This window comes from Carassius carassius, chromosome 6, assembly GCF_963082965.1.
Source record: "Carassius carassius chromosome 6, fCarCar2.1, whole genome shotgun sequence".
NCBI lineage: Eukaryota > Metazoa > Chordata > Actinopteri > Cypriniformes > Cyprinidae > Carassius > Carassius carassius.
This window is the reverse complement of record NC_081760.1, coordinates 13607627-13626287: the sequence shown is the minus strand read 5'-3', so window position 1 is coordinate 13626287 and position 18661 is coordinate 13607627. Positions and strand designations below refer to the sequence as shown.

At 38.5% G+C, this 18661-nt stretch overlaps 1 protein-coding gene across 1 annotated transcript in view; it reads right to left on the bottom strand.

The window, feature by feature from the left end:
* LOC132142393 (glypican-5-like) overlaps positions 1-18661 on the bottom strand; it is a 278158-nt gene that overhangs the window by 197576 nt on the left and 61921 nt on the right. Inside the window, exons 4-5 of the mRNA XM_059552208.1 lie at positions 17749-17885; positions 16891-17016 (exon numbers count right to left, since the gene is read on the bottom strand). Of these exons, the coding sequence (XP_059408191.1) occupies positions 16891-17016; positions 17749-17885 (263 nt within the window). The remainder of the gene's footprint in view (positions 1-16890; positions 17017-17748; positions 17886-18661) is intronic.

Here is an 18661-nt window from a genome sequence, read left to right as displayed (position 1 = left end):
CTTTCACCTAATATATGTCCTTGAAGTACCCCTGAGGTTTTAAAATAAATATTTGAATACTCATTTGCATGTTCACAGTTCTCTGACTTGGTTAATAGTCACATGACATGCAGGTAAACTACCACGATTTTACTATGGTACATTCAGGACCCTTCAAGATTTATTCCTCTAATGTTTGCTTTGATAGTTTACTAGTAGAAACATGACAATTATTTACGATAAATAAAAAGCACCTTTCCCAGCTAAAAGATAACATTCTGACAAGGTGTATGAACAAACGTTAACAGAATGTTTGTTTAAAGTTATCCAGTTTAGAATCACTCACAAAACATTAGCACAAAGATGTTCTTCATACATCATTCAGAGAACCTTAAAACTTTCTCTAATGCATGCATAACCAATAAAAATCACATTTATTTAAATTTGTCTATCCTTAAACTGTGTTCTTCTACAGTTTAAAGGTACAGATCAGCCTAAATTGGGTTTGATCTTGTTTATTTCAAATGTACACTTTACAGGTTTTTATAAAGAGATTATTTTTATAGTTAACACAGTATTGCTTTAAATAAATAAAGGTACTCACTGTAAGTTAAATCATTTATAATGTTCCTACATTACTCGCCAGAGGCCATTTTCACAGCATTTGACACATTAAATGGTTAATTTAGACTCGGTTTAAGGAGTCTGTGTTCGTTTTGTCCTCTGTATCCACTCTCACACAAAGGTGAAGCAGTGTTTTACCGCAGTATCTCCACACCTGATTTTACCATCTGCTTTTCTGCAGTCTGGCAGACGGTATTTATGTTGAATTTCACTGAATAAAATGCTCACACCAAAATATGCAATTAATATCCATGCTCAGCAGACTGCATGGAGGTACTGCACATCTTAAATAGTCCAATAATTGATGACTAGCTACAGTGTACTTTGATTAGCATTCACGTCCCCCTATGGTAACTGTTTAAGGACGAAACTAATGAAAACTGCTGCAATTTGCCCTCGGTCACAACGTCTCCATGTCAAACTAAGATTTAACACAGACATTCCAGGTCTGGGACTCAGTAATGTGAGGTCACGTCTGTTGTACGTCCAACCATCTTTATACACTGATGTGTGAGGACTGAGAGCGGCCAAGTTGCAGATACGTGAAACAATGTGAATAACTTGACCTTAAACATTTCCCATATGGAATCCCGCATCAGAATAATCTCAGGCCATTGTTTTTTGTTTTTTTTTATGAAGAAGAAGAAACTCACATCTGTGAATGAATGTTTGAAACTCGTCTCTGCTGATAAAACCTCCAAAAAGTAGTTGTGCTGCCTTGCGTAACTAGTCTCCTGTCTGGTCTGATAATAATGCCTGTTTTAATGCATCATTTGGAGTTGTGAACATGTTGAATGCACAGATGACAGAGAGAGGGAGAGAGAGAGAGATGGCTGAGATGAAATGAACACAGCTCCTCCATCTGGCCAACACTCAGCACTACAGCCAAATTATAATGGAACAAAATTTATAAACACACAGATATATTTGTTATATATGGACCTTCAGGTCCCACAAATTATTTGATTTTTCAGCATTTTTGTGTTTGAAACAACTGTGTTCCAACAATGACTGTATGATTTTGAGATCTATTTACAATGAGGACAACTGAAGTACTCATATACAACTATTACAGAAAGTTCAAACACTCACTGATGCTCCAGAAGAAAAAAAAAAAAATGCATTAACTAATTAATATAATGGTTTTATGCATCTTAATTTAATTAAAAGGACCGCATTAAATGGTTGAACACACTTTCCATACTCTGTCTTTATAAAAACAAAGCCGTTAATGACTTTTATTTTGGCTATGCCTGACAAAAAGATTATTTGCAACTTTTTTATTTCTAGTCAAAGGCAGGGTAGGTGATTTGGTTCAAAAAACATTTTTTGTTACAGTGGTTGAATGTCTCTTCACATCCTGATAGAAATCACTAAGCTAAGTGTTCTAAATGTATTTATATGTATTCATACAGTCAGTGGAAGGTGTAGGACCATAAAATGTCTGTCCAATCAAAATGTTCGGTGTGAACATTACGATAGGCTGTCCTTCCTGCTGTCAAAATATGTATTTGAATACCTCTGCGCACCCTGTTTGCAGAGACATGATACTTCAGCAGCGTGTTCCAGTGAGAATGAAAGGCGCTATTATTGTAATATTATGCAGTTTACAAGTGAATGAGACTATTAACATGAACGCTGTTTGACAAATTACAGGACACAGTAGTGCCACCTAGTGTCCAAAATCTACTAATGAAAAAACAAGTTATTTTCGAAAGTTGATTTATTATGTGTTCATTTCAGTTCCTACAAATAAAATGCATTATCTGTTTTGGGCAAATACAGGACTTTGACATCCCTCCTCAGAGTAAATGGGTTGATGAGGCCTGAGAAAGGTAATCGTGGGTAACGGCACTTCCCAACGTCGCACCACACCGCACTTCTCTGCCCTGAAAAAACGGGAGCCATTAACCCTTGAATTGGATGTGGTCGCCCACATGTTAGCAGTAATAATTTAAACTAAACAAAGTGAAGAGGAGAAACGGGGGCACACTTTTACCTACGTTTAGAATTATTTCAATATGTTTTTTCACTGTCATGTATCAATCTGCAACCTCTGAACGTAAGCTAAAAAAAAAAAAAAAAAAACTCGAATATGTATTGTTTCATGTTTGTTTATTTATAATGCAAGCATTTTTTTATTGTAATCAATATACTGTAGAGAATAAGTCATATTGATTATTTTATTATATATATATATATATATGTATATATATATATATGTATATATATATGTATATATATATATATATATGTATATATATATATATATCAGACATGGGGACTTGTGACTTGGTGACTTGGACTCGAGTCGCTATTTTTATGACTTGTGACTTGACTTGACAAAAAATAAAATACTTGAGACTTGACTCGGACTTGGAAGTTAAAGACTCGGGACTTGACTTGACTTGAGACAGGATGACTTGAATGACTTGAGTGTTAATCACATTATGTTTTCAGTTTGAATATAAAATATATAAATTATTTTTAAAAAATAAAATTGATTACTCAGCTGGAGCGCAGGCTGAGAATCGCGTTGTCATGTCATGACATCATCAGTCATGCCCTCTCTACCTTACGCAGACCACGCCCACTTAGATCAGATATCACATCACATCAATATCTCAGCTTGAGGGGTACTGAGGGTCATCGCTTTTGTCGTCAATAATTCGCGCCTAAAAACGCGTGGAAATCGCTAGTCGCGCCGCTTTCTCATTGTTTCCAAAGCGCTCGGGCAGTTGCGCCCCTGAGGCGTCGAGCGTGTCGCACCGCGTGCGAGTCGCGACCGCGTTGCTTCCATTATGAGCGCGCATACCGGTGGCGCATACATGGTGGGATAGGCCACATCGTGCTCGGCTTGCAGACAAGACTCTCGAATCTTATATTTTGCAAGTGCAATACCTTGTAATAGAGGTAATGACTTTAATGACTCTGAGAGAGAGAGATTGTGTGTGTGTGTGTGTGTGTGTGTGTGTAAGAGAGAGAGAGAGAGAGAGAGAGTGAGTGAGTGAGTGAGTGAGTGAGAGAGAAACACACTCGTGCTTCACCTGATGAAGGAAACCCAAACTGAGTCTGACTCCAATCACAACCCCAACATTCAGAAACTAATTGACAAAAATCTGAAGTATAATTATGCTGAAAAATTTAAAAAATTAATTTGAGCTCCAAACCAAACTCCAGTGTTATTCGGCCCTAAACAGAACCACAAAACTGGCAAATTACTTATCACTCAAGCAATTAAAAGAAAGACAAATCCTTTCAAAATATCGACTCAGTGATCATGATTTGGAAATAGAGATTGGTAGACATAAAAGATCCTGGCTACCGAGAGAAGAGAGACTGTGCAAACACTGTGAGCTGAATCAAACAGAGGATGAGAAACACTTCCTTCTTGTCTGTCCCAAATACAGCACTACAAGAGAAACATTCTTCCCACAGTTTGAAGCTTTGAATCGTTCATTCTTGTCTCTAAATGACTCAGAGAAACTACTCTATATACTTGGAGAGAATGAGACGGCAGTCACAATAGCTGCTAAATATTTATACACCATACACACCATACGAAAGGGATAATTTATTGTATTCAACTGTTTTATTTTATATTCTTAATTCTATATAATTACTATTATTAATATTAGAAATATTATCTGCTGCTGCTATTTTTATTGTATTTTATTGTAATCATATTTTATTCTGTATCTAAATGCTAAATTTGGCAATACTGTAACTCAAATGTCATGCCAATAAAGCAACTTGAGAGAGAGAGAGAGAGAGAGAGGAGAAATGTAAGAAAGTTTAATGTTGTATGTAAACTGTGTTTGAGGGGAAGTTGTGGCCTAATGGTTAGAGAGTCGGACTCCCAATCGAAAGGTTGTGAGTTCGAGTCTCGGGCCGGCAGGAATTGTGGGTGGGGGGAGTGCATGTACAGTGCTCTCTCCCTCAATACCACGACTTAGGTTCCCTTGAGAAAGGCATCGAACCCCCAACTGCTCCCCGGGCGCCGCAGCATAAATGGCTGCCCACTGCTCCGGGTGTGTGTTCACAGTGTGTGTGTGTGTGTGTTCACTGCTCTGTGTGTGTACACTTCGGATGGGTTAAAAGCAGAGCACGAATTCTGAGTATGGGTCACCATACTTGGCTGAATGTCATGTCATGTCACCTCACGTCCTTTGTGTGAGAGTGAGAGAGAGAGAGAGAGAGAGAGAGAGTAAAGACCTCAACCAACCTCAGAGTAAAATAAAGAAAACACTAGAAGACATGGAAAAAACTATTAAGAATTATCAAAATCCATTAGATAAATCAATAACAATATCTGAAATATTAGAACATATTAAAAATCTTAAATTAAAGAAAGCATGTGGACAAGATCACATTAATAATGAAATGCTTAAACTCAGCAGTCCCAGCATGATTCAAACAATAGGCAAATTATTTAATCTGGTGTTCTGGTCCGGACACTTCCCTGAGATCTGGTCTGAGGGACTCATCACCCCCATATTTAAGAGCGGCGATCGATTCGACCCCAATAACTACCGCGGGATAAGTGTGGGCAGTGTGTTGGGGAAACTGTTCTGCAGTATCATACACACACGCATCGTCTCACACATCTCAGCACACAACATCTTAAATAAAGCACAGATTGGCTTTTTACCAAAACATCGCACATCCGACCACATCTACTCTCTCCACACTCTAATCAACAAGAACATCAACCACAAACAAAGGAAAATATTTGCATGTTTTGTAGACTTTAAAAAAGCATTTGATTCAATTTGGCATGATGGTCTACTGTACAAAATCCTACAAATTGGCATTGGCGGAAAAACATTTGACATTATTAAATCTCTGTACACCAACAGCAAAAGTGCGGTGAAGATGGGTAACCGCAGAACCGCGTTCTTCCAGCAGGGCCGTGGAGTGAGGCAGGGCTGCAGTCTGAGCCCAACTCTATTCAACATCTACATCAATGACCTGGCGTCAGCGCTGGAGAGCTCTACTGCGCCCGGCCTCACTCTACAGGGGTCAGAGGTCAGATGTCTGCTGTATGCGGATGACCTGGTCCTGCTGTCCCGCACACCTGAGGGCCTTCAGCAGAGCCTGTCCCTGCTGGAACAATACTGTCACGACTGGGCCCTGACCGTCAATCTGGACAAAACCAGAGTCATGGTGTTCCAGAAGAAAGCCAGATCTCAGGGACACAAACACCAGTTCCTGTATAAAGGCCAGGTCCTGCAGCACAGCTCTAGCTACAGCTATCTGGGCATCGACATCAGCGCTTCGGGACGCTTCGGTCTGGCTGTGAAAACACTCGCTGAAAAGGCTCGGAGGGCTTTCTATGCTATAAAGTCACGATGTGGACACTTAAAATTACCCATTAAAACCTGGATAAAATTATATAATTCAATAATAAAACCAATTCTTTTATATGGATGTGAAATTTGGGGACCAGTACTAAATTTTAAAAATTGGGATAAAACATCAGTAGAAAAATTACAATTGGAAATTGGCAAAAATATTCTGGGGGTTCACAGAAACACGTCCACTGCGGCCTGCAGGGCTGAGCTGGGCCTGTACCCGCTGAACATGGAGATCCAGAAGAGATGTGTTCAGTTCTGGCATCACCTCCATCAGTCTGACCCAGAGTCAGTGCAATATAAAGCCCTCCTCGCCAATGAAAGCTCAGCAGAACCTCATCCTCTGAACTCACTCGCTCTTCAACTCGTCCATCAGAATATACTCCCCATCAACCCCAAACCTTTTATTAACCATATCCACAAACATCTAAAAGTCACTCATGATCAAGCACTAAAAGCACATTTTGCCCTCCAGAATAAACTGCAATGTTACTCGGCCCTCAATAGAACCACTAAATTGGCCATTTATCTATTTATTAAACATTTTAAAGAAAGACAAATCCTCTCCAAATACAGATTAAGTGACCATGATCTAGAGATAGAGAGAGGAAGACATAGACAAACATGGACAGAGAGAGAGCAGAGGATCTGTAGACACTGTGACCTACAGCACATCGAGGATGAGGAACACTTTCTGCTCTTCTGCTCTAAATACACCAGTATAAGAGAAACCTTTCTGCCCAGTTTCTGCCCACTAGCGGCTAAATATGTGTTAGCTATTCACAACGCCAGAGTCAGCTAATTCTCTAGAGAGACCGACTGGATTTATCTATTTATTTATATTTACTATGCTACATATGACATGATCTGTACATATATGTTTTGTTTGTTTGTTTTATTACTTATATATAATATGTTGATGCTTTGGCAACATTGTGTTTCACAGTCATGCTAATAAAGCTCATTTGAATTTGAATTTGAATTTGAGAGAGAGAGAGAGAGAGAGAGAGAGAGAGAGAGAGAGAGAGGAAGGGGGGGGGGTGTTCAGAGAGGAGTCTGTTGGATGTTTAGCTGTTATTTGTTTTATGGACTCAATGTTGAAAATGTAAAACATTTCTGTTGGCAGAAGTGAAAAATAAATAATTTTATGAAGTTACAATTTTGTTTGATTCCATGATGTATTTTACTGAACATGAGTATTTACAATGCAAATCCAAATTATTTTAATTTACTGTTACTTATATCTTGTCTTTTAACTTTATTAAGATCAGATTCTGCAGGTAAAATTACAATAATAAGGTGACTTGACTTGGACTTGACTTGACTTACTACAGGACTTGACTTGACATAACTTGTGACTTGACTTGACTTGACTTGCCCAAGAAAAAAATACTTGGGACTTACTTGAGACTTGAAGGTTAAGACTTGAGACTTACTTGAGACTTGCACATGTGTGACTTGATCCCATCTCTGATATATATATATATACAGTACAGACCAAAATTTTGGACACACCTTCTCATTCAAATAGTTTTCTTTATTTTCATGACTATGAAAATTGTAGATTCACACTGAAGGCATCAAAACTATGAATTAACACATGCGGAAATATATATTTGGAATTATATACATAACAAAAAACTGTGAAAAAAATGAAAATATGTCATATTCTAGGTTCTTCAAAGTAGTCACCTTTTGCTTTGATTACTGCTTTGCACACTCTTGGCATTCTCTTGATGAGCTTCAAGAGGTAGTCACCTGAAATGGTCTTCCAACAGTCTTGAAGGAGTTCCCCGAGAGATGCTTAGCACTTGTTGGCCCTTTTGCCTTCTGTCTGCGGTCCAGCTCACCCCTAAACCATCTCGATTGGGTTCAGGTCCGGTGACTGTGGAGGCCAGGTCCTCTGGCGCAGCACCCCATCACTCTCCTTCTTGGTCAAATAGCCCTTGATGCCTTCAGTGTGACTCTACAATTTTCATAGTCATGAAAATAAAGAAAACTCTTTGAATGAGAAGGTGTGTCCAAACTTTTGATCTGTACTGTATATATATATATATATATATATTTTTTTTTTTTTTAGCATGACAGTCTACAGAACACAGAAAATCATAAGCTGACACAACATTAAAGGATATTAGCATATTAATCTTGTACTCGTGTCCATCGCTCCCACAATTTTTAAATAGGAATTTCTTTATGCCTACATAAACATAAGTGTGGTGAAGTGAGTGGAACGCCAGACGTCAGCTGTGAGTTTTCCTGAGGTAAGTACTTTTTCCTTAAAGGAGTCATGTGATGCTATTTAAAATTTTCCTTTCTCTTTGGAGTGTTACAAGCTCCTTGTACATGAAGAAGATTTGTAAAGTTGCAAAAAATAAAGTCTCAAACCCAAAGAGATATTCTTTTTATAAAAGTTAAAGTCAACCACTCCTACCTAAAAAGGCTCATTCTAACACACCCCCACATGTATATGTCACAATGTGAGAAGATTTGCATAATGCCGTCCAAATATTCATACAAAGAAAGAAGGTGTAACTCCACATGTTGTGGAGATGCTTTGTTTGGTCTTCCAAAAGAGGACTTGACTAGAAATCAGTGGTTAAGTTGTATTTACAACACTGTTGCAGAACAGTCCAACCCAAATATTCAGATGTGTGCAGCACTTTTTGCCCTCGCACCGGTGCAAGATTCAAATGTGTTTTAAACACACATCGATTCTCAAGGTCAGACAGCTTATTAGCCTAACATATGAATACAGTTTGACAAAGTTTTAATGACCTACTTTATAAATAACTGTAAATAAACATTGGGGAAAGCAAAACGATTGTGGAAAATGGGTGGGAAGGAGGATTGCAGCACAGAGTGTAATCATCATGAATAAAAGATGTTGATCTTGTTGATTTTGTGTGTGTAAGAGCGTTTGTGGATCGTCTGGGCAGGAATGATATTTTTGCTCATCAAACACAAACATCTCCAACTGCAAACAAGCCGCAAACAAGCAGCCTGAGGCTCAAAACTCTAGCATTAAGCAGTGCTAACCATGACCGTTTCCTGCTGACAAAGGTCCATGTCATCCATGTCACATCATTTGTCATTTTCCACTGACTTTAGAGATACATAGAGATGCTTACAGAAATAGCACCTGAAGACAAAAACCTCTTTACCTTTATGGGTCCCACGCTGATATTCATAATTAATACAAGCCTGAATCTTAGGATAACATGTTCAGGGTTAGGTAATTGTATCAAATGAAAGCTCTTGATGAGCTCTTTCTAGTCCCAATTGGACAAAAGTGAATTCTTAATCATTTTGGAGTTATTCATTAGAAACCAAAATACTTAACACTGAAAATACTAAGCCAGTGTGTTCCAGTAGGGTGTAACTGCACTTACGCCACTTTGGCATTGAGAGATGAATGGAGGGTAAAGCCTGTGGATAGTACATCAGTCAAAATGACTGACACAACAAGAAAGCCTGGTAGGGCAACCATGAGAAGACAGCAGTTTTTAACTACTGAAGATGTATTGTTAAGCTTATTTGGTGAAAAAGAGCTGGATGATGATGGAGAAAATGTAAATATCCAGCATTCAATGTGACAGAGGTATAGCTAGCTAGCAGGAAGTAACCGATAGCCACAAGAGAGATAATGCAGATAAGGGACTATTGTTGTTAATAATAATAAGTTATGCAATTCGCTACTTCAGTATCATTCAGTTAATGGTATTTGCTATCATAATTTTTACTACAAACTCTAGTAAAATAGTAATATACTGTACTGTACTGAAAATACATTTATTTCATACTAGGTAAAATCTAATAACATTTAATTTGCTTTATTTATTGACTATTCACTGACATATAACTCTACACTTATATAAATATAAAAATTTAACTTTATTTGAAGTAGGCTACTACTTGTAGAGATTATTAATTATAATTAATTATAAAGAGGATTATAAAGAGATTATTAATCCGTCAGTGATTTAGAGCACAAGATATTGGTCAAATAAAGATTTATCAAGGAAAGTTTCTGTCACACAAATGAACTGTATTGTAATGGCAGCTGTAAAAAGCCACTGCTGAGCAGCAGACAGGTGTTTGACGCTCCTGGAGTCTCAAGATCCTCTCCATGCAGACTGACCGTTGTCTGTAAAGCTGCGTTTCAGTCACTGCTAACCAAACCTCACAAAGAGAAACATGCACAGTGGCTGTAGAAACACATGAAGACTTGTTTTTAAATAGTTTTATTCACTTACGAATGCTTCAGTACAATGTATGGTCCAGATAAATGGATTTCTGATAGTTGATGAATGGCCATCCTATTCCAATCAAGTCAAGTCAAGTCAAGTCACCTTTATTTATATAGCGCTTTAAACAAAATACATTGCGTCAAAGCAACTGAACAACATTCATTAGGAAAACAGTGTGTCAATAATGCAAAATGATAGTTAAAGGCAGTTCATCATTGAATTCAGTGATGTCATCTCTGTTCAGTTAAATAATATCTGTGCATTTATTTGCAATCAAGTCAACGATATCGCTGTAGATGAAGTGACCCCAACTAAGCAAGCCAGAGGCGACAGCGGCAAGGAACTGCAATGAGACTGCAACATCTGCAAGGAGGCAGTGGGTGATGATTTGGGTTGGAATATTGGGAAGTGAGATGTAAGGTCATTTTAGGGTGTCAAAATGACTTCTGAAAGATATGTGGAGTTCATAACTGACCATTTTCTGCTGTGGTATAAAATGAAGAATAGTGTTCTCGGGAAATAAAGGATTTTCATGAAGAATAACACATTATCCCATGCGGCATTAATACCATGGTGCTAAACAGTTTGAAAATGTGTTTCTACAGCCACCGTGCAGGTTTCACTTTGTGAGGTTTGGTTAGCAGTGACTGACACACAACTGTCAGTCTGCATGGAGAGGATCTTGAGACTCTAGTAGCTTCAAACACGTCTGTTGCTCAGCAGTGGCTTTTTTTTTTTTTTTTTTTTACATCTGGCATTACAATACAGTTCATTTGTTTGGCAAAAAAACTTTCCTTATTAAATCTAAAACTAAAATCTTTATCTGACCAATATCTTATGTGCTCTAAATCACAAATCTTTTGACAGTTCAATAATCTCTTAGTTTTTTGCAAAATATTGTTCGTTTTGATGCCTTTTGCAAGATATTGCATTGTTTCATACTTTTCATCTTCAGAAAGATCTTTCTTCCTCAACATATTTCATGAAAAGTGTGACTTGCTTTATAATGTGGAACAACCTCTTTCAGTAGGTTTTCCATTTACCTAAGAAGACCTGGCAAACTATTGACCAAATCAATCTGAGATTGAAACCAGTTACCTGAAATGATGTGAAAAACAACACAAACAAAAACCTGACTCTTTATTGTACTGAAATCCTATTGATATGTCACTTGCATAATGATTTGGAACATGGTGTGTGTGTGTGTGTGTGTGTGTGTGTGTGTGTGTGTGTGTGTGTGTGTATACACACACAGATTATTTTTTAATAAAAAACAAAATAATAATTTATCATTTAATATTTTGAGTTTCAGAAACTTTGTTGATTGTCTTAATGTGATTATCTTTGGCTTATAATAAACATGCATTATAACCACACCAAGGACAAAGTACCACAGATAAATAAATGTAAAAACGTTAATAAAAAAAAAGAATTAATTCCATATTTGACCCCAGTTTGAAGTGAAAAATCACCTAGACATATTGTCACGCTAATTGTTTTTATAGAAGAGCATAATTCAAGCTTTTGTGTTTTCATTACACCCCTAATGAGAGAAGTTTCCTTAAATATCTTTAAGGTCACACTTTTACCTTCACCTCTGTGTTTGATCTTATTTATCAAAGCTACAGCTTCCCCCATCCTAATTGCTTGTGGCCATTTCACCCTGGCTCTTGCACATGCACCATAGCCCTTTCAAAGTGACCAGGGCCCCAAACCACTCGCTTCAGGCACGAATGGCCTTGGTAAATCAGTCTGTCGCCCTCTGTCCTGTTTTAATTCTTCTTTTTTTATCCCTCACTGGTGGCAGATGTGGGTGCGTGGTTATTTATCACCGTTACCTCTGGTGGGCTGAGCGCTAAAAGCGGTGGCCTAAGGTACAATGGAGGATGAGGCTGCCATACATAAGTACACCTCTGTGGGAAAGTTAGTACAGAGTGAGACAAGTGGGCCATCTATCGCAGTAAAACAAAGGCCTCTATGTTCCTCTGTAGTCTTAAAGAGACCGGATTAATCAGAAAGAGTACTATAGACTTATATAACGTCTTTGAGACGAAGATAGAGGCTTAAAAGTGTTTGATACTGTCTTTGTCTGAGAGAACGTTTTAATATTTCCAAAGTAATTCATGACCTGATTCATTATGCATTTTGTTCCAGGCTTACCCTTAAAAAGTCAAATTATGGTTTTAGACGTTAATATGCTATTTTGACCACTCTGAAGCATATCATGGTGCTGTATTACCATAAACCATGGTACAATAAAGTTATTAAAAATACCATGGTAGTGGCCCTGTTTCAAAACCATGATATTTGCAATAAAACCATCTTCATAATATCTTCATAATATATAATATCTTCATAATATATGTATTTTTGCCCTAAGCCTTCATGTTTATTTATTTAAAATAAACTCTTAGCATGATTACTAAGCCGGGTAAAAAAACAGTAATAAGTAAAAAAAAAAAAATAATAATAATAATAATAAATACATAAATAAAACACACACACATATATATATTTATATATATATATATATATATATATATATATATATATATATATATATATATATATATATATATATATATATATATTAAATATTAAATATTTTTACTCATTTTTTGTACTGTTTTTGGTCATTTAAATAAGGTTAAAATCAGTCTTAATTTACATAAACTTTCCAGAGTGCCCCCTAATTTATTTTGGTAAAATAACAAGCAGATTAATCATTTACCAAAGTCAGTCAAATAATCATTTAAATAGCAAAAACAACAGATCTAATCAATAAGCTAATTAATTTACTTTTTCAATTCCAATTAAAGCAGTCTATAGTTTTTAACCCTCAAAACCCATGTTCCTCGTGTCCACAAGAGGGCACCTCTGGCGGTAAATTACCGTCCATCTCTGCCTCATCTCCTGACAGCGTTTACTGGTGGACGATAACCCATCCCGCCACGCCTCTCCTCTTAAAATATGGTACCACCTGCCATCTGGCAGCGCTGACAGCTGAATTTATGAGAGTGCTGAGGTGCTGACAGGCCAGGTGAGATAGCAGGGAGAGGAGAGGAGAGGAGAGGAGCAGAGAGGAAAAGAGATCAGAGGAGCGGATCGGAGAGGAGATGAGTGGAGAGGAGAGGAGCGAAGAGGAAAGGAGAGGAGAAGAGATCAGAGGAGAGGAGCGGAGAGGAGCAGAGAGGAGAGGAGAGGAGAGGAGAGGAGCGAAGAGGAGAGGAAAGGAGCGAAGAGGAGAGGAACGGAGAGGAGCGAAGAGGAGAGGAGAGCATAGGAGAGGAGCGGAGAGGAGCGAAGAGGAGAGGGGCAGAGAGGAGGGAAGAGGAGAGGATAGGATAGGAGCGGAGAGGAGCGAAGAGGAGGGGAGCGGAGAGGAGAGGAGCAAAGAGGAGAGGAGCAAAGAGGAGAGAAGATGAGCGAAGAGGAGATGAGCGGAGAGGGGAGGAGAGGAAAGGAGCAAAGAGGAGAGGAGAGGAGCGAAAGGAGAGGAGCGGAGAGGGGAGCAGAGGAGAGGAGCGAAGAGGAGAGGAGCGGAGAGGAGCAAAGAGGAGTGAAGAGGAGAGGAGATGAGCGGAGAGGAGCAAAGAGGAGAGGGACAAAGAGGAGCGGAGAGGAGCAAAGAGGAGATGAGCGGAGAGGGGAGGAGAGGATAGGATAGGAGCGAAGAGGAGAGGAGAGGAGTGAAGAGGAGAGGAGCGAAGAGGAGAGGAGCGGACAGGGGAGCAGATGAGAGGAGCGAAGAGGAGAGGAGCAAAGAGGAGAGGAGCAAAGAGGAGAGGAGATGAGCGGAGAGGAGCGAAGAGGAGAGGAGAGGAGTGAAGAGGAGAGGAGCGAAGAGGAGAGGAGATGAGCAGAGAGGAGAGGAGATGAGCGGAGAGGAGGGGAGCGAAGAGGAGCGGAGAGGAGCGAAGAGGAGCGAAAAGGGGAGGAGATGAGCGAAGAGGAGAGGAGCGAAGAGGAGAGGAGATGACTGGAGAGGAGCGGAGAGGGAAGCAGAGGAGAGGAGCGAAGAGGAGAGGAGCGGAGAGGAGAGGAGCGAAGAGAAGAGGAGCGAAGAGGAGAGGAGCGAAGAGGAGATGAGCGGAGAGGAAAGGAGCGAAGAGGAGAGGAGAGGCGTGAAGTGGAGAGGAGACGAGCGGAGAGGCGGGGAGAGGAGAGGAGAGGAGCGGAGAGGAAAGGGGCGAAGAGGAGAGGAGCATAGAGGAGAGGAGTGAAGAGGAGAGGAGAGGAGTGAAGAGGAGAAGAGCGGAGAGGAGAGGAGCGAAGAGGAGAGGGGGAAAGAAGAGAGGAGAGGATCGAAGAGGAGCGAACAGGAGATGAGCGAAGAGTAGAGGAGCGAAGAGGAGAGGAGCAAAGGGAGGAGAGAGGAGAGGAGCGAAGAGGAGAGGAGCGGAGAGGGGCGAAGAGGAGGGGAGGGGAGAGGATTATAAATTATATTTATTACAACCCGAATTCCGGAAAAGTTGGGACGTTTTTTAAATTTTAATAAAATGAAAACTAAAGGAATTTCAAATCACATGAGCCAATATTTTATTCACAATAGAACATAGATAACGTAGCAAATGTTTAAACTGAGAAATTTTACACTTTTATCCACTTAATTAGCTCATTTAAAATTTAATGCCTGCTACAGGTCTCAAAACAGTTGGCACGGGGGCAACAAATGGCTAAAAAAGCAAGCAGTTTTGAAAAGATTCAGCTGGGAGAACATCTAGTGATTAAGTTAATTGATATCAGGTCTGTAACATGATTAGCTATAAAAGCTTTGTCTTAGAGAAGCAGAGTCTCTCAGAAGTAAAGCTGGGCAGAGGCTCTCCAATCTGTGAAAGACTGCGTAAAAAAATTGTGGAAAACTTTAAAAACAATGTTCCTCAACGTCAAATTGCAAAGGCTTTGCAAATCTCATCATCTACAGTGCACAACATTATCAAAAGATTCAGAGAAACTGGAGAAATCTCTGTGCGTAAGGGACAAGGCCGGAGACCTTTATTGGATGCCCGTGGTCTTCGGGCTCTCAGACGACACTGCATCACTCATCGGCATGATTGTGTCAATGACATTACTAAATGGGCCCAGGAATACTTTCAGAAACCACTGTCGGTAAACACAATCCGCCGTGCCATCAGCAGATGCCAACTAAAGCTCTATCATGCAAAAAGGAAGCCATATGTGAACATGGTCCAGAAGCGCCGTCGTGTCCTGTGGGCCAAGGCTCATTTAAAATGGACTATTTCAAAGTGGAATAGTGTTTTATGGTCAGACGAGTCCAAATTTGACATTCTTGTTGGAAATCACGGACGCCGTGTCCTCCGGGCTAAAGAGGAGGGAGACCTTCCAGCATGTTATCAGCGTTCAGTTCAAAAGCCAGCATCTCTGATGGTATGGGGGTGCATAAGTGCATACGGTATGGGAAGCTTGCATGTTTTGGAAGGCTCTGTGAATGCTGAAAGGTATATAAAGGTTTTAGAGCAACATATTCTTCCCTCCAAACAACGTCTATTTCAGGGAAGGCTTTGTTTATTTCAGCAGGACAATGCAAAACCACATACTGCAGCTATGACAACAGCATGGCTTCGTCGTAGAAGAGTCCGGGTGCTAACCTGGCCTGCCTGCAGTCCAGATCTTTCACCTATAGAGAACATTTGGCGCATCATTAAACGAAAAATACGTCAAAGACGACCACGAACTCTTCAGCAGCTGGAAATCTATATAAGGCAAGAATGGGACCAAATTCCAACAGCAAAACTCCAGCAACTCATAGCCTCAATGCCCAGACGTCTTCAAACTGTTTTGAAAAGAAAAGGAGATGCTAGACCATGGTAAACATGCCCCGTCCCAACTATTTTGAGACCTGTAGCAGAAATCAAAATTGAAATGAGCTCATTTTGTGCATAAAATTGTAAACTTTCTCAGTTTAAACATTTGCTATGTTATCTATGTTCTATTGTGAATAAAATATTGGCTCATGTGATTTGAAAGTCTTTTAGTTTTCATTTTATTAAAATTTAAAAAACGTCCCAACTTTTCCGGAATTCGGGTTGTATAATAATAATTTAATTATAATAAATAATAATTATTATTATTATTATTATTGTTATTGGTTATTCCGACTTTTTACTTGAAATGTGGGGGATCACTTAAATTATTCAATTATTTTTTTATTAATTAATAATTTGTTTTCTTTATGTTAATATTATGTTTAGATAATTTTAATTATTTGATTAAAATTAGATAGTAATCATTCAGCAGACACAATTATACGCCACAACTTATATTACACTAATTATAGGCAAACATAACATGAGGTTAAGTGTCTTAATCAAAGATGATTGATGGTTCATGACTCAAATCTTCAGAGATTTAACAAGGAACATTTTCTCATAAAATCAACTAAAGTGCAGAAATCACAAATAAAATATCACTTCCCAACAGACCACCCTCATCAAAAATATAGATAGATGATAGCACATCTGCATTAATACATGGGATGCTTCAAGTACGGACATGAGTATAAGCAAGTCCTTCTGGATCTTGGTCATTATTCACACCTAAAGAAAGCTGAAAAAACTAAAGCTTTATGATTTATGCAATGCTTTTAGAAACTGATGAATAGTTGCAGCTACAGGCAGAAGAAACAAGCGGCAGAAGATCTGCAGGAGATTTTAGACGTCTACCTTTTGACCACATCAGCCCCATTCCAGCAGGCCAGTCCGTCTCCAGAAGCTAACTCGCTCACACACAGCTGGTCGGCCAGGCCACCGTAGAAGGCGCGGTGTAAACGCAGACTGCTGATGAACTCTCTGCAGAGACACAGAAGAGTGTTTCACTGTCTGTCCAGGAGATGATGCTCTAACACAGCTGTTCAACACTCGTGTCTACAGCTGCAACTGAGCTCTGGAAACAACATGCAGCTTCAAGAAATTTTATAGGAAGAAATTCTTTCAGTTACCAAATTAATGTAATGTAAGTATATTATTTTCCATATCTTGTATCCCCTTGTTGTATAACATATTATATTAATATATAAACCATACTACATTTTATTTTGTTAATGTAGTAGTGTATGTGTTTTTTTTTATCTGTATGTGAAACAAAAACAAATGTTACATAAGACGATGTTACATAATGTTATTAAGACATGTTTTCAACATACTATTATACTTTTTTAATTGATTTAAAATACTACATCAATTTATAGCATATTATGAATTAGTTATGTATGATTATGTAGTTATGTAAGACCGATTCATTCGAAGTTACTATTAAGTTTATCAGACATATTTTCTAAAAACTATTCCACAAAATATTGTTTGATTAAATATATTAGCACGTAAAATATTCTTAACCACTATATACAGTATGTACAAATTCAAGTCTATATAGTTATTTCTATGGAAGAGAGAAAAATCAAATGTTGTAAACATTGTTCTAAACTGTGAAGATAGTCATCATAAAACAGTAGATGTGTCCAGAGCTTTCACCGCAGTATACAGTGTGTTGATGATTGCAGATGTTTTGCAGATGTGACTTACTTCCTCCTGTTGCTGAGCATGTCCTCAGCGTTTCTGACCACTCCTTTCAAAGGAATAGAGTCTTGGCCGGTGCTGCCGTGCTGAACGCTGCTCACCTGCTCCGGCTGTCTGCTGGGGTGACCGCACACCTTCTGCACCTGCACAAATTACACATGCACCAGCACCATTACCAACATATCCACATGCATAACCATTATTACAATGATACAGTTTAGGGCTGTTGAAACTTGCACTTTTTGCAGGTCAAAAGGGGTTGATGTGCCTGTAGTAGCATGATCAGCCACTAGATGATGCTGTTTTTTTTTCAGTCATATACAATACTGTGCAAAAGTCTTAGGCCACTAGTGTTTTCACCAACAAAAAATGATTTTTAGTCAGTTATTTCTATATTTTGCTGTAGCGTGTCAGTACTTAATATCAGTTTACATTTCCATACATTATTTTTGCCATGAAATGTAATAATTCAGTGAGATTTTTGTTTGCACAAGATCTCTGACAGCAGCCAGTGCTCAGTCCACACAGTGATCTGATCTCATCATCATCATCAGTCTGTCTGGAAGAACATGAAGAAACAGAACAAACTGAGACAGACTAAATCCAGAAGAATGGCAATGTCTCCAAAACACTTTGCAAGAAAACAATACGCAAGTAAACCTAGGACAAAATATTTTTTTTACGCAGTGTGGTCACACCAAATTTTGATTTAATTTAGTTATGTTAATATACATATATAAAATATATAAAGTTAATTAATAAAATCTATTTATGGCATTATTAATGTATTTTTTGGCTCAAGTTTTATTTTATAATTAATTAAAATTAATATGTAATTAATATTAAGTTTTTTTTTTTTTTAATTATACAAGTGGTTAGAATGGTTCATGTAGGTTGTCTACAAACCGGAAGGTTGATG